Consider the following 15,324-nt stretch of genomic DNA (forward strand, 5'->3'; position numbering starts at 1 on the left):
TCTTCAAACAAACTTATTACTCCTGATAATGCGGTGTAGGAGGCATTACTCCTGCTTCACAGGTGACAAAACAGGCTAGAGGACAACAAATGGCTCGCCTAATTGCTTAATTAGCACAGCTGAGAAGTTGGCAGGGCTGAGATCCAGAAATTGGTCTGTCTAACTCCAAAGTCCATGTTCTTTCCATTTTATCACGCTGCTTTCCAAAAGAAGCGTTACTACCCTAAATAAATGTGAAATTAGCCAAAGGAACTGCAGCATGCAGAATCTACAGGTAACATGCGGCTGTGCACAGGCAGATGACGAGATGGTTGTACAGAGGGCGAAGGACAAGCTCTTCTCACCTTGTTGGTGAGGCTCCAAGGGGAAAAGCAAAACATCCACGATAGGCTTTAAATATATATCTTCTTCCCACTCACTGCTGGGCCAATGGAAAGGTGAATTGTGAGTTTGTACAACCTTTCTTAAAAGCAATTTGAAAACATCTATGAAAAATCTTAGCATTTTGCATAGCTTTGATCTCTGCAATTCCCTTTAAGGCAATTAATCTGAAGCTAATAATTAGGAATGTCTAGAAAAAAATATACATACATACACACAAGTTGTCCATTGCCAGAATGTTTATAAATGTGAAAAATTGGAAATAACCTAAAAATCCATCAGAAGTGAATTAATTACATACATTATAAGGGAAGGAGTAGGTGATAGTACTTAAAATGAGGAACTCCAGAGTCTGCCCATCACGAGCTCCAATACTGCCTGAGCAGCCTGCTGAGTGTATCTCAGGCAAGTTGCCCAACCTCTTCTAGCCTCAGTTTTCTCAGCTATAAAATTGGGATAATGATAATATCCAAAATCATATAGTTACTGAAGGATAGTGCATGAAATGTTCTTAACAATAAATACTTTGTACCGTGGAATACTGTGCAAAAGTACTATATTAATAACTCTACATTAAATGACACAGAAAACTATGAAGACCTGCACAACAAGAAAAACAGCTCATAGAAGAGTCTGTAAAGTATGAAATGTATCCATTAATTGGAATTATGGGTGATTGAAGTTTTCTTCTTTTTGAAAATCTGTATTTTCCATAATGAAGGTGATTTGCTTTGGTCATAATGAAAAAGAATCTCTTTTATGAAAAAAGAAAGGTATGCTTTGATTGTCAGTAGAAAATGAACTTGAGGATTTCTTAACCATGCAGTTCTGCGGGACTCCTGAAATAGATCAACATTTTAATGACTGAGGAAAATGAGAACAGATTTGAAGAGTGTTCTAGCTATTTCAAAATGTCTTTGGGGGATAGTAATGCAATCTCCTAAATTAGTACATGTTCACAATCTTGAAACTTAATGGAAATTACATGCCAGACTGTAAGGAAATTTAATTTGTTCAGTTTCTTCTTTCTGTTCCTTCCTCCCCCCTAAAAACTACCATTAATGGGCAAAAAGCTAAGTATGTTTGATTTTAGAGACTAGATTCTTTCAACCTAATGATGTGCATAGACCTAGGAAAAATGACACAGTGAGGAGGGGACCAGGGGACCAACAGTCTCTTTAAAGGAAGCCATAAAATTTAGTTTAAAAATCCTACTTGTAAAGCCATAATTAGTCATACTCATTCCTAAGGATTTACAGAATTTACATTTAAAAAACAGAACTCTTCATATTTCTACCAAAGCACTTCAAACAACTCCCTTTTTCAAGAATCGGGAGAGGTGGTTTCATTTCTTCCTTTGCTGTTATAAAGCTTTATGGTTTTGGGCATATTATGAAAAAGAAAACAAACACCAGAATGACAATTCATCCGTTTTCCAGGAGAAATGTACACAGCAGACTGGAATATGTGGGTTGGTTGCTCAGCCCATTTTCTCCCCATAGGAAAGTCATGGCGTCTGATCAAGAAGAGCTGAAGATAAATACCCAACAGGATGCTTGTGAATGCTTGGAAAGCTCATAATCAAGTCAACATGAACACTCCCCTGAGCCTGGCACTTCTGGGCACATGCTGACTTAGCGCTCTTCCATTTTTAAGCAAATCACTTCAGCTGCTTTTGCCTCAGTTTCCACATCTGCCAAAATGACTTCCTCCTATTCTGTATGTATGACATGGTACAGTCCTGCAGAGAGAGACCCGAGTTTGAATCCTGGGTCTGCCAGCTAAGAGATCACAGACAAGTGACATAACTTCTTATCGTTTCATAGAGCTCATCTAAGAAAATAATGCAATATGTGAGGGGAAGGTGGTCTGAAAGGTCATTTTAATGTACCTTATTGTATCAGAAATACTACTATCATCTCAAAGTTACAGTTTCAGAGAGACCACTAAACTTGCATCATATGTCACTTCCTCCACATGGGCCTGGCCTGTTTAAAGTCATTTCTGTGCATGTTTTCTACCAAACTTTGCCCTAGGTGTTTCCCTTCCTTTTCTAGGAGGAGGGCTCTTGCCTATCCTGGGGGAGCTAATAGCTGGATGTGGGCATTCCCTAACTCTGACCTTTCTTCAGTCAGCTCAGGCTGCTGCGTATCAAAGTGAGAACTGAGGAGCATCACATCATCCCCAACAGCACTTGTCTGCACCTAACGATTTCAAGGTCTACCAGCGTGCCTCCTCCTATAAAGGCACACAGCAAAATCTGTTCTGTACAGCTATCCATGTTTTACATTGTCGCCATTCTTTGGTCAAATGGGTGTCTACAAACTTTAGTTCTTTCTTCTCCCTGCCTTCTTCACCTTCAAAGTCATTCAGGGAGTACAGCAAGTCTTCAAATAATGTTGTGTCATCCAATGCCATTCTGTTATAATGCCACAGGAACTCAACTCTTGTCTATGTAAACTAGTTTATGGTAAAACTGGTTTTGTTATATGTCATTTCACTTAAAATAGCAATATTAGTACTTAATTATACTACTGTTAAGCAAGTACTATGCTATGTTATGTAGATCCAAAACTGAAATAAGCCTTCAAGTTGTTCAAAGCTTAACAGGAGAGACAGAAATAGAAAAATAATTGTGTAACAAAGTAGAGAGGTAGTCAATGCACTGTGGTGTCTTGAAGGAGAAAGGCACCCTGGTAAGACAGAAAATGGTGACATTGCAAGAGGCTCCAGAAAGCCAAAACGATCTCAAAAAAGAACAAAGGTGGAGGACTCACACTTCCTCATTTCAAAGCTTACTACAAAGCTACAACTGTCAAAACAGTATCGTCCTGGCCTAAGGACAGACATATAGATCGAAGGGACAGAGCCGACTGTCCAGAAATAAACCCATACAGCTCTCCGGTCAACTGATTTTTGACAGGAGTGTCAGGACCACCCAACGGGTAAAGAAAACTCTTTTCAACAAATGGCACCGGGAGAGCCAGATGTGTATAGGCAAGAGAACGAAGTTAAATCCTTACTTTATACCGTATACAAAAATTAACTCAAAAGTGGATGGAAGGCCTAAATGTAAGTGCTAAAACTATAAAATGCTTAGAAGAATATGCTTGTAATTTTGGATTGGTAATAATGGTGTCAGGCCCTAAAGCTCAGGGGTTAGAACACTGGTCTTATAATAATGGTGTCTAAGGTATAACACCAAAAGCACAGCATCAAAAGAAAAAAATAGATAAACTGGACTTCATCAAAATTAAAACTTTATTGCTTCAAAGGACACAAGCAAAAAAAGTGAAAAGACAACCCACAAGAAAAAATTTCCAAATCGTGTATCTAGTAAATGGTCTAGTATCAGACTATAAAAAGAACTTTTACAACTCGACAATAGAAAACAACCCAATTTAAAAGTGGGTAAAGTACCTCCGCCTCTGTCTTTTTCTGCCTCTCCCTCCTTCTTTCTTAGTGTCTCTCACTTCTTCTCTGTCCCTGTCGCTCTGTCTTTGTCTGTCCCCCATCTCTGTCATTTTCTTTCCTTGTCTGCCTCCCTCTCTGCCTATCCTTTTCTCTCACCACGTTCCCTCAGTCTCATCTCTATCGGTGTACCTCTGTCTGTCTGTCTCCTCCTCCTCTACCCCACCCCCCACTTCAGTGCTGTGCATCTGGCCTGGTCCAGCCAGGGCGGCAGTAAATGGCATGTCCTGCCTGCAGTGTGTGTATCCACCTCTGACTGGCTCACAGAAGCCTCCTCTGAGTCCCTCTGCATTCTATAGCTACCTGCCCATCCCCTGAGCCACTCCTCCATTGTTAGGCTGTGGGGCACCTAGGCCTTGGGTTCCTGGCACTGGTAAGGTCTAAGGAGGCACTTTCCCTGTGCTTTGCTTCCTCTCACCCTCTCCACTGGGGAAAAAAAAAAAGATGAATTAGAAAACTATCCCAGAAGCCCTGGCTGGCGTAGCTCAGTGGATTGAGTGCGGGCTGGGAACCAAAGTGTCCCAGGTTCGATTCCCAGCCAGGGTACATTCCTGGGTTGCAGGCCATAACCCCCAGCAACCGCACATTGATGTTTCTCTCTCCCTCTCTCTCTCTCTCCCTCTCCCTCTCTCTCTCTTCTTCCCTCCCTAAAAATAAATAAATAAAATATTTTTAAAAAAAGCAAACTGAAATATATCTAAAAAAAAAAAAGAAAACTATCCCAGAAAGCCTAAAAAAATGGGCAAAGGATTTGATGTGACCTTTCTTCAAAGAAGATACACAAATGGCCAATAAGTATGAAAAGATGCTCAACATCCTAGTCATCAGGAAAATGCAAATACAAATTAAAACCACAACAGGACACCACTTCACCCCCATTTGAATGGCTATAATTAAAAAAGGAGAGTTGGTGAGGATAAGGGAAAATGAGAACCCTGACACACTGCCGGCAGGCATGCAAAATGGTGCAGTCACTTGGCAATACCTCAAAATGCTAAACACAGGGCTATCACATGACCCAGCAGTCCCACTTTTAGGTATACATGGCAAGAGAAATGAAAACATATATTCACACAAAATTTGTATGAAAATATTCATAGCATTACTCATAATAATTATAATGTGGACACACTTAAATGTCCACTGACTGATGAATGGACAAACCAAATATGGTATAACCATACAATGGAATATTATTCAGCTATAAAAAGGAATGAAGTACTGATACATGCTACCCCATGAATGAACACGGAAAACATCTGACTAAGTGAAGAAAGCCAGTCACAAAAGCTATATACTGCATGACTCCGTTTATGTGAAATGTCCAGAATAGGCAAATCTGTAGAGACAGACAATAGATTAGTGATGGAAATGGGGCTGCACTGCTCTTGGAATGGGATTTCTTTTTGGTGAATAAAGATGTTCTGGAATTAGTGGTGGTAATTGGATGGCCTTGTGAACACTGAATTATACAAGGTCTGTCTAGAAGGTATCCAGCCATGCAATATGAAAATGAAATGAAAAATAGAGGCATTTATTTAAGAAGACAGAAGATAGAAGAAACACTGTACATAGGACAATGACACCTCAGTCCCCTTCAAAATAGGCACCTTGGGACTTCACACAGTTCTCCCAATCGCCATCAGCTGCCCTGTCATATTTTCCTGAATCTCATCAATGGTTTGAAATCTGTTCCCTTTCAAAGGTGATTTTAGTTTTGGAAAAAGACAGAAGTCACAGGCCACCAAATCTGGGCTGTAGGGGGGCTGAGTCACCTGGGTGATTCAATGATTCACCAAAAGACTCTGCACGAGACGAAATGCATGAGTGGGCGCATTGTCGTGATGAAGCTGCCAGTCACCAGTTGCCCATAGCTGCGGCCTTCTGAATCATCTGAATAGTTTCCATGGAGGAATACTCAAGCTTAACACAAAATCTGATGCAGATTCATTGCTCCACTCGTTCAGTCATTTAGAATGCGACAGCCACACAGTACACATGCTCACTCAATTGTGTCTACAGCTTCCAATGACTAGTACAATGGAGTTATAATTTGCGCATGCACACTCCAGTCTACTTGCCTTGGCTGCCAGGTTACACCGATGTTATGCAAACCATTCTGGTTATATTAACAATGGTTGGGCTTTTTCAGGACAGACCTTGTACATTTTGAAAGGGTAAATTATACCTCAATTTTTTAAAAGGGGGCAGACATTTCTGAAAGGATGTGCTCACTGGGCAGACAATAGTGGGAAGAGAATTCTAACCAGAAAGAATAGAATGAGAAAAGGCATGGAAGCCACAAAAAGTAATGCATTCAGGGCAGTGGAAGTGGCTCAGAGGCTGGAGTGCAGGCATACACCCAGGACTGCAGAACTGACAAGGCAGTGCAGGGACACGCAATGGAAGGCCTACATGCTAACCAGGGAGGCCGCAGGGCGCCTCTGATGAGAACAAGGTCTCCTCCCAGGGGCACGAGCTGGCTGCACGGTTTGGCTCAATCCACCTTGTCAAACTCGGTATCATCAACAACTCCACTCCACTTTGGTAAGCCCAACATTCATTCTTGCCATTTATAAAATATGTTATTTACAGCAGCAGCTATTCAAAGTTTTCTCCCCACCAGAATGTAAACTCCTTGAGGGCAGCCCTGTTTGCAATCCTGACTATGGAAGTGCAAGTACAGAGTGGCCCGTGGAACTCCAAAGATGCGTAATGAGAAGGGCAATTTCCACAAAGTTCTGAGCTTCCCTCACTTTACAAACTTTTGGTCAGATGGCCTCCCTGTTCGGAATGTTCTCCTAATTACAAGTGTGTTCAAAACTGCGCCATCCTTTGTGGCCTATTTCACATGCCACTTCCTTACAAAGGTTCTTCTCATCTTCCCACCTGGACATAAACTCTCCCCTTGTTTAGAGAGGGTGTATTTTGTACTTTTCTTATTGTACTGACTTTTTATGGTTCTATACTGCAGTTATTTGGACATTCCTCTCATTTAACACATCTCTTGCCCCACACCTGGAATCTAAGAACCTTGACATAAGGGCTCTGTCCTTCCCAGCCATGGAACCCCCTCTACCATGCTGGAGAAAGCCTGATTTAAATTGTTCAATTAGCAGCAAAAATGGAAATGGAGCCAGAAATAAGCATGATTATAAAACAAAAGTTTTAAAAAATCCAAGAAGACACAAAACAGGACCCAAACATAAATAACAGACAGTGTATGTTGAATCAATCTGTGACCACTTGGCTTGTTTATATCTGGTCATTTTCATCACATGCATTTCATTTTGCTAAAACTCCGGAAGACTCAGACAAAGAGTAATGGCCTCCCAGCCGCTGCGTTCCCAAGCCTGTGGTTTTCCTATGACATAAACAAAAGATTCTGGAGGTATGGTCTTTGTTAATATTTGCTGGTGTGCACGTCTGGGGGAGAAATGGGTGGTGGGGTGGGAGGGGAGTTTGAGGGAACTGCACCTAGTGAACTGACAGTTCATATAAGCAACACCTGGAGTGTTAAATCCCCTACAACTGTTGTTTTACTGAGGGAAAAAATCCACTCTTACTTTGGTAAATGTAAAAATTCCTACACCAGCTGCATTCCAATCTAAAGTGTGTGCCAGTTCAGGAGAGATGGCAGCTGGCACAGATCCTATTCAGGGTGCAGTGAACGCCCACCAGCAGCTAGGGGATGATCAGAGCCCACAGAATGAATCTTCAGAGCCACGCTCCTTTAAGAAAACAGGTTAACCTCAAGCTGCCTGCGCAGAGTTTTCTGCTTGTAAACATCGCGGATACTGGAAGTACACATCCACAGCTGATGGCGAGAGGATCAGCCTTCTGAATAGAAACGTTGTGACATCAGCTACTCAGGACTCCCCACTTAGCTTCATAAAACCCTGATGCCTAAGTTTTGGGTTTAATCCTATTTTTGTTAAATATTTACAATCTACTACAAACCCAAATTCAGACCAAATGTCTGCTTACATAACCTTGTGACATGGCCACTCCTCCTGACATGAGGGAACGAGGATTAGTATTTACTGGCACCAGGTCAGCCACTCTCCTCGTGCTCCATGCTCACAACTCTGGGGAGCAGATATCTACACTGCACACACAGATAAGGCAACCTGGGCCCAGAGAGGTGAGTCGTTTTCTCAACACCCCCAAAAGGAAAAACGAGGAGAGTGAGGTCCATCTGATTCCAAAGCTAGTGGTGTTCTTTCCACTGTGCTCTGTCTGCTACTGGCTGGTAAAGGCCCAGAGAAGTTCTTTCTCCAGAATTTGTAAGAATGCTACAAGGGTCTAACATTCTCATACAGGCATTGGCAAACATTTTCTGTAAAGGACCAGGTTGTAATTGTTTTAGGCTTTGTGAACCATATGGTCTCAGTTGCAATTACTTAATTCTGCACTTGTAGGCAAAAAAAACAGCCACAGATAACATACAGGGCAGAGCAAAAGTAGGCTTACAGCTGTGAGTACATGAAACACAGTTTATTCTTATTATCATTATTGTATTATTTTTCATATGAGCAACTGCAAACCTACTTTTGCCCCATGCTGCACAGATAAATGAGTATGGTATGTACCAATAAAACTTTACTTACACCTTTTGACTCTCTGAGCAGCACCATGGTGGTTGGCAAGAACAAATGTCTTACAAAAGGCAGCAAAGAGGGAGCCAAGAAGAAAGTGGTTGATCTATTTTCTAACAAAGACTGGTATGATGTGAGAAAGAACCAGCTATGTTCAATATAAGAAATACTGGTCCCTGGTTGGTGTGGCTCAGTGGATTGAGTGCCGTCTGCGAACCAAAGGGTCTCCAGTTCAATTCCCAGTCAGGGCACATGCCTGGGTTGCGGGCCAGGTCCCCAGTAAGGGCCACGCAAGAGGCAACCACACATTGATGTTCTTCTCCCTCTCTTTCTCCCTCCCTTCCCCTCTGTCTAAAAATAAATAAATAAATAAATAATCTTTAAAAAATTAAAAAAAAAGAAATATTGGAAAAACACTAGTCACAAGAATTTAAGAAAGCAAAATTGCATCTAATGATCTCAAGGGTCATGTGTTTGAAGTGGGCCTACCTGACCTGCAGAATGACGAAGATGCATTTAGAAAATTCAAGCTAAGAAAGTTCAGGGCAAATATAGCCTGACTAATTTCCACGGCACGGTCTTATCATGGAGACAAAACGCGCTCCATCATTAGCAAACGGCAGACCATGACTGGAGCTCATGTTGTTGTCCAGACTACTGATGGTTATTTGCTTCATCTACTCTGTGTTGGTTTCACTAAAAACTGCAATAATGGATTTGGAATACCTCTTATGCTCAGCATCAACAGGTCCTCCAAATCTGGAAATCATGCAGGCAAATGACTTGAAAGAAGTGGTTAATAAATTGATTACAAATAGCACTGGAAAAGACATAAAGAAGCCTTGCCAATCTATCTGCTTCATGATGTCTTTGTTAAGAAAGTCAAAATGCTGAAGAAGCTCAAGTCTGAACTGGGAAACTCATGGAGCTTCACGGTGAAGGTAGTGGCTCTGCAAAAGCTAAAGTTGAATGAGCTGATGGATATAAGCCCCCAAGTCCTAGAATCTGTTCAAAATTCAGATTTAATGGTGATAAATAAAAACCTCTATTTGTAATAAAAAAAAAAACAACCTTTATTTACACACAGGAAATGGACCTGATTTGGCCCACAGGCTGCAGTTTGCTGACCTACAAGGTTCTAGAGTGGGTAGCTTCATGTTATTTAGCTGAGAAATCAATAAAGAATTACGTTTCCAACTGAATTTATCAACAAACATGTAATCTATGTTCTATATGGTCCATGCATTCAAGGAGTTTACATTTAGAAAGAAAAGACAGAGGTACATAAAAACCAAATAGCAACACATGCAGCATGTGGTATGTGCTGAAGGAGGGAACTTGAGGGCTGAGGGCTGACGGATACGCAGCTGTGACTACAAAACACTAGGGTCCACAACCTGATCAAACAGCCCTGCACTGGCACTAGAGCTCAGAAAGATGGAAAAACCTCCGTGTGCAGCAAAGACATGAGCCAGAAGTTACGAACAAAAACGCCCACTCTGGTGAGACCACTTAAGGTTTTCATCAGCGTCTGTCAGATGCTAATCAAAGTTAGCATCTTGAGACTTACCAAGCACACCTGCTCCCTGTCTTGTTCTCAAAGGACAAGCAACTGACCTAAGGTGCAAGATAACCTGAGAGCTGTGGGAAACTCCTAGACCGAGTCTTCCCTTCTTCTCCCAAGCACTTTAAGCATTGAAGAGCCGGAAGAAGCTACAGACAAGGGCTGAAGGACGCCATCTGGGGTCCCTCCTGGACCTGTAGGAAGCAGCACTTCCTGAACCCTTACCTTGCTCATGGCCGTCAGGGCGGGGTCGCAGGCAGCATCCAGGTCCTGAACCAACAACTGGATGCTGCTAGAGATGACACTGCAAATCAAGCAAATTGGTAGGTCACAACTTTTTTAAAAAATGACTTCTTAAATGACATAGCCCCTTCCAAATTTTGAGGCACCTGTGTGAAATTAGAGTCATCATTTCATCAGAAACTGAGAAAACTCGAGCTTTGTTTCTAAAGGAATTAGTGACAATGAGGAGCATTTGGCTCTTTATTCTTGTTGCATGTCCTGGTCTCATCGAGGTTTGTGCCTACACAGGACATAAAATTCCACAGCTAGTCTCCCTATTCACTACACCCAGAATCCTTCCTCCATTTCCACCTCCAAAAATACCTGTTTGCCAAAATGTTTATTTTTTTAAAAATATTTTATTTTAGAGAGAAGGGAAGGGAAGGAGAAAGAGAGGGAGAGAAACATCAATGTGTGGTTGCCTCTTGTGCACCCCCTACAGGGGACCTGGCCCGCAGCCCAGGCATGTGCTCTGACTGGGATTCGAACTGACAACCCTTTAGTTCACAGGCCCACACTCAATCTACTGAGTTACACCAGCCAGGGCCAAAATGTTTAAATCAGAACTTGGAAAAAAGGAAGTTGAGAAAAGGAGAGAAGCCCTGGCTGGTGTGGTTCAATGGACTGAGTGCGGGCCTGCAAACCAAAGGATCACTGGTTGGATTCCCAGTCAGGGCACATGCCTGGGTTGCAGGACAGGTCCTTCGTAGCGGGCACATGAGAGGCAACCACACATTGATGTTTCCCTCTCTTTCCCCTTCCCTTCCCCTCTCTCTAAAAATAAATAAAAAAAGAAAAAAGAAAGAAAAAAAGAGGAAACAGTTTAAGAAAACTTTAATTTTTCCTCAAAAAGTGATGGATAAGAAAGCCTGGCCTATTCCAGTCTCATTTAATGACCACGACAAAAATACTGCAAGGCAACACCAGAGAAAGAACTATCTCAAGAAAGCTTTTCAGTCTGAACTTCTGGGACAGACACCCTCCCAACACACACACATGCACGCGTGCACACATGCCTCAGATCTGACTGCTTACACGTTATATTCTAAAACACTGGAGGTGGGGCTGGTCCTCTGTCATTTAGGGAGGCAGCCGGGAGGCCTCAGATCTGACCTTCCTTCTGGGAAGGCCAAGGGAGGCTTTCTTCCCATTTGTTATTCTAATAGTGAAACAATTAAAACCAAGGGGCTAAAAACGATTGAATCTGAGGAGGCAGAATGAGGCGCAGCTGCAGCAGCTTCTAATGCTTCTTCTTTGTAGTGGCTGGTGCATAACAATCCTGATCCAGCTGAAAGCTCTGGAAACCTCTCAGGTTCAGTACTGACCTAAAGCCTACAACCTGAGACAAGCTACTTTGTGAAGGGCAGGCCCTGGGCAAATGTGTGCAAGATACATACGTGCTGAACGTGTCCATTTCTCCAGTCAGATTGATTCGTTCAGTCAGACTTATGTCAACTTTTTCTTTGAGTTTTTCTTCTAGCTATTAGAAAATAAGAGAAAAACATGCTTAATGATCATCCAAATGAGTACCTTAATAAGAATACTTAACACCGACAGAGTTTGACGATTCAGGCACACTTCTAGGCACTTTTCATGTATGGACTCATTTAATTCTCACAGCTCTATGAGGAAGATTCTTTTCATCAGGTTACGGATGAAGAAATGGAGGAGTGACCACCCAAGACAGGAAGTGGCAGGGCCGGGAATCACTTCCTCCAGAACCTGTGCCCTCTAGCCCTGGCTGTAACTGTTTCTTAGGACACACTGAAAATGCGCTTCACTAATTTTAAAAAGGACCCCGGTTTTTAGGATACCCCCGGCCCCGTTAGCTGCAGACTCACTCCTCAACATGGGAAACCTCTGGCTGTGGGTGGCAATACAGTCAGTGTTAAAGTATTCACTGAGTGCTCCTACACACCACCCGCTGTGTAGAGGTGTTGGGGATACCGAGGCAAAGAAAAGCAGCAGTCCCTGCCTTCAGCACTCTGCAGCCTGGGAGGAAAACACTGGCCATGCTCCCAGCCACCTCAAAGGAAAATGTACCTGATCAGGAACTGTAATGTCCCGGGAACTGACTCACCGCACACTCCCAGACCTATTTATTACACAAATGCTAAGAATAATGAATGTTTTGTCTTAAATTAAAAAAATACTGTTTGGGGTGTATAAATTAATGTACTCCTTTTGGGAAGGCAATTTATTTAAAAAGCAAAACATTAAATAACCACCCTTTAAGCCAGCAATTTCACATCTAGAAAAGTATTTCAATGGAATAATGAGAACAATGTACAAAGATATGCAAGTATTCTTTGCAGCACTCATTAGCTCAACCAATATTTACTAGAAGCCCATTTTGTACCAGGCTCTGTAACTGAGCAAAGGAGTTATTTATTCAATGGACAAAACAGTAAGGTCTTGTTCTCCTTTGGCTCACATTCTAGTGTTGTTTGTTACTGAAACACTGGGAACAGTCTGCGTGTATATTTGTATATTTGTCTTATCAGTATAAGACATATTATGGGACAGGCTTACAGTGAATGCTTAAACTCTTCGGCAGCCTCTTCCCATCACACTGGAAATAAAATCCAAACTTCTAACCATGATCTGGGTCCTGTCCATCTCTCTGCCCACTTACAGCTTTTCCCCTTGCTGCCTTGGCTTCAGCTACATTGACCAGTTAAAGTTTTAGAAATACCAAAGTCTGTTCCCCCTCAGGGCCATTATACTTCTACTTCCTCCCCCTGACCCTCCTAAGCTCCTCACTTGGCTGTCTCCTTCCCAACCCTCGGGTCTCTGCTCCAAAGCCCTCTCCTCAGAGAGGCCCTTCTTGACCTGTCTACTTCTGTAGGCACACCCCCCTAGCTAGCACTGCAACTTCTTAGCACTTACCACAAAACTGAAGTTACAGCTTGGCTTACATGTCTATTATCTGGCTCCCCCATCAGTTCTTAGTTCCATGACAGAAAGAAACTTGGCTACTTCATTCACCACTGTTAATTAACATCAACTACATATATAAGTGCTTCATAAAGAGCTCCTTAACAGCCCTGGCTGGTGTTACTCAGTGGATTGAGCATCAGCCTATGAACCAAAGGGTTGCTGGTTTGGTCCTTGGCCAGGTCTCTAGCTGAGGGTGTGCAAGAGGCAACCCATGGATGTTCCTTTTGCACAGTGATGTTTTTCTACCTCTTTCTCCATCCCTTCTACCCTCTCTAAAATTAAATAAATAAAATCTTTTAAAAAATCTCTTTAATGAATGAATGAATAAAAATATCCCATGCAAATGTTAAGTGTAACAGTGTTATAATTAGTGAGCCAATATTCATAATTACTGACATTTTTAAAATTTTATTTTTCCAATTCTTCACTGCTTGGATTTTCTTAAGTCTCTGGTTTCTTCCTTCATTTCTTTTTGCCCATCCCTCAACCCTTGTGATGTTTTTAAAGAAACTGGGTTGTTTGGCTTGTGGATTTTCCCATAGCTTGGATTTTGCTGATTGCACCCATAAAATATTAACTAACATGTTCCCTTGTTCCTTGTATAAGTTGTAATTTGATGTGCTGTTGACCCTTGAACAACAAGGATTTGAACTATCTACTTATATGTGGATATTTTTCACTAAGTACAGTAAAGATTTCTCTTCCTTTTGATAATCTTAATTATTACCTTTCCTCTAGCTTACTTTTTTGGGAGACTCAAAAGGTACACGTGAATTTTCGACTGTGTGCAGGGCTGGCGGGGAGTGCCTGTGCCCTTAACCCCGCGCTGTTCAAGGGTTAACTGTAGGAGCCTGGGCAGATTCAGGTTCTTTTTTCCTTCTCAGAAAACTGCTTCATGATGGCATTGTGTACTTCTATCAGTGGGTACGCGATGTCTGGCTGCCTCTCTTTTCGTAATATCAGCAGCCATTGATGGTCAATGCCCAGATCTGTTATTCTACTAGGAGTTGTAAAAAATTATATTCTACTTTTTTCTTCTTCATTTATTAACTAAAATTCTGTCCTAAAGAGATACTTCCAGCCCTGGCTGGCGTAGCTCAGTGGATTGGGCACGGGCTGCAAACCAAAGTGTTACAGGTTCTATTCCCAGTCAGGGCACATGCCTGGGTTGCAGGCCATGACCCCCGGCAACCGCACATTGATGTTTCTCCCTCTCTCTCTCTCTCTCTCTCTCTCTCTCTCTCTCTCTCTATCTCCCTCCCATTCCTCTCTAAATATAAATAAATAAAATCTTAAAAAAGAAAAAGAGATACTTCCCATTGTCAATTATTTGGTTCTCCTGAGGTACCAATCAGATAGGAAAGGCAGGATAAGAACTTCCCCTTTATTTACCAGTAGGAATTCATAGCCATGGTTCCTTAGTATCTTCAAAGGTGATATATGAATTTTTAAAAAATCTTTATAATCGAACAGATTGGATCACACTGATGTTTCAATCCACTGTAGCTCATACTCTCACTGATGTCTATCTGTCCCATCTCTGACCATTAGGGCTCATTCAGGTCGGGTCCTGCATGAGTTTCCCGGGGCCGCCATAACGAGTCAGTGCGCACACGGGCCTACAGCAGCAACTCTTGCACAGATCTGGGGGCCAGAAGTCCAGAATCAAGGTGTGGGCATGGATGGCTCCTTCTGGAGGTTCTGAGGAGGAAACTGTTCATGCCTCTGTTCTATCTCACCGTAGCTGCTGGCGATCCTTGGTCTTCCTTAGCTTGCAGGTGCGTCACTTCAATCTCCGCCTCCATCTTCACATGTCCTTCTTCCCCGTGTCTTTGAGTGTCAACCCCCGCCTCCTTGCTAATGATCCAGTCATTGGATTCAGGACTCCCCTAAATGCTAGATGATCTCATCTTTAGATCCTTACTTAAGTACATCTTCAAAAATCCTATTTCCAAATAGGGTCACATTTACAAGTGGGGGGTTATAGGACCTAGACATGTCTCTTTGTACATTAAACACACTGCAGCTCCTGAGTGAGTCCTTTTGAAATGGCTCTCACAGTCTTTGATATTTTCTTGCTTTTTTTAT

The 15,324-nt window shown here is 42.2% G+C and overlaps 1 protein-coding gene across 3 annotated transcripts in view; it reads right to left on the bottom strand.

Moving 5' to 3' along the window:
• Positions 1 to 15,324, bottom strand: part of VPS53 (VPS53 subunit of GARP complex) — a 133,256-nt gene that overhangs the window by 26,093 nt on the left and 91,839 nt on the right. For all 3 annotated transcript variants that reach the window (XM_045837337.1, XM_045837338.1, XM_045837339.1), the window contains 2 exons: positions 11,694 to 11,776; positions 10,240 to 10,318 (listed from right to left, as the gene is read on the bottom strand). In XM_045837337.1, coding sequence (XP_045693293.1) covers positions 10,240 to 10,318; positions 11,694 to 11,776 — 162 coding nt within the window. The remainder of the gene's footprint in view (positions 1 to 10,239; positions 10,319 to 11,693; positions 11,777 to 15,324) is intronic.

The sequence above is a fragment of the Phyllostomus hastatus genome, unplaced genomic scaffold, assembly GCF_019186645.2.
Source record: "Phyllostomus hastatus isolate PE091 unplaced genomic scaffold, TTU_PhHast_1.1 phas_contig_210, whole genome shotgun sequence".
Lineage (NCBI taxonomy): Eukaryota > Metazoa > Chordata > Mammalia > Chiroptera > Phyllostomidae > Phyllostomus > Phyllostomus hastatus.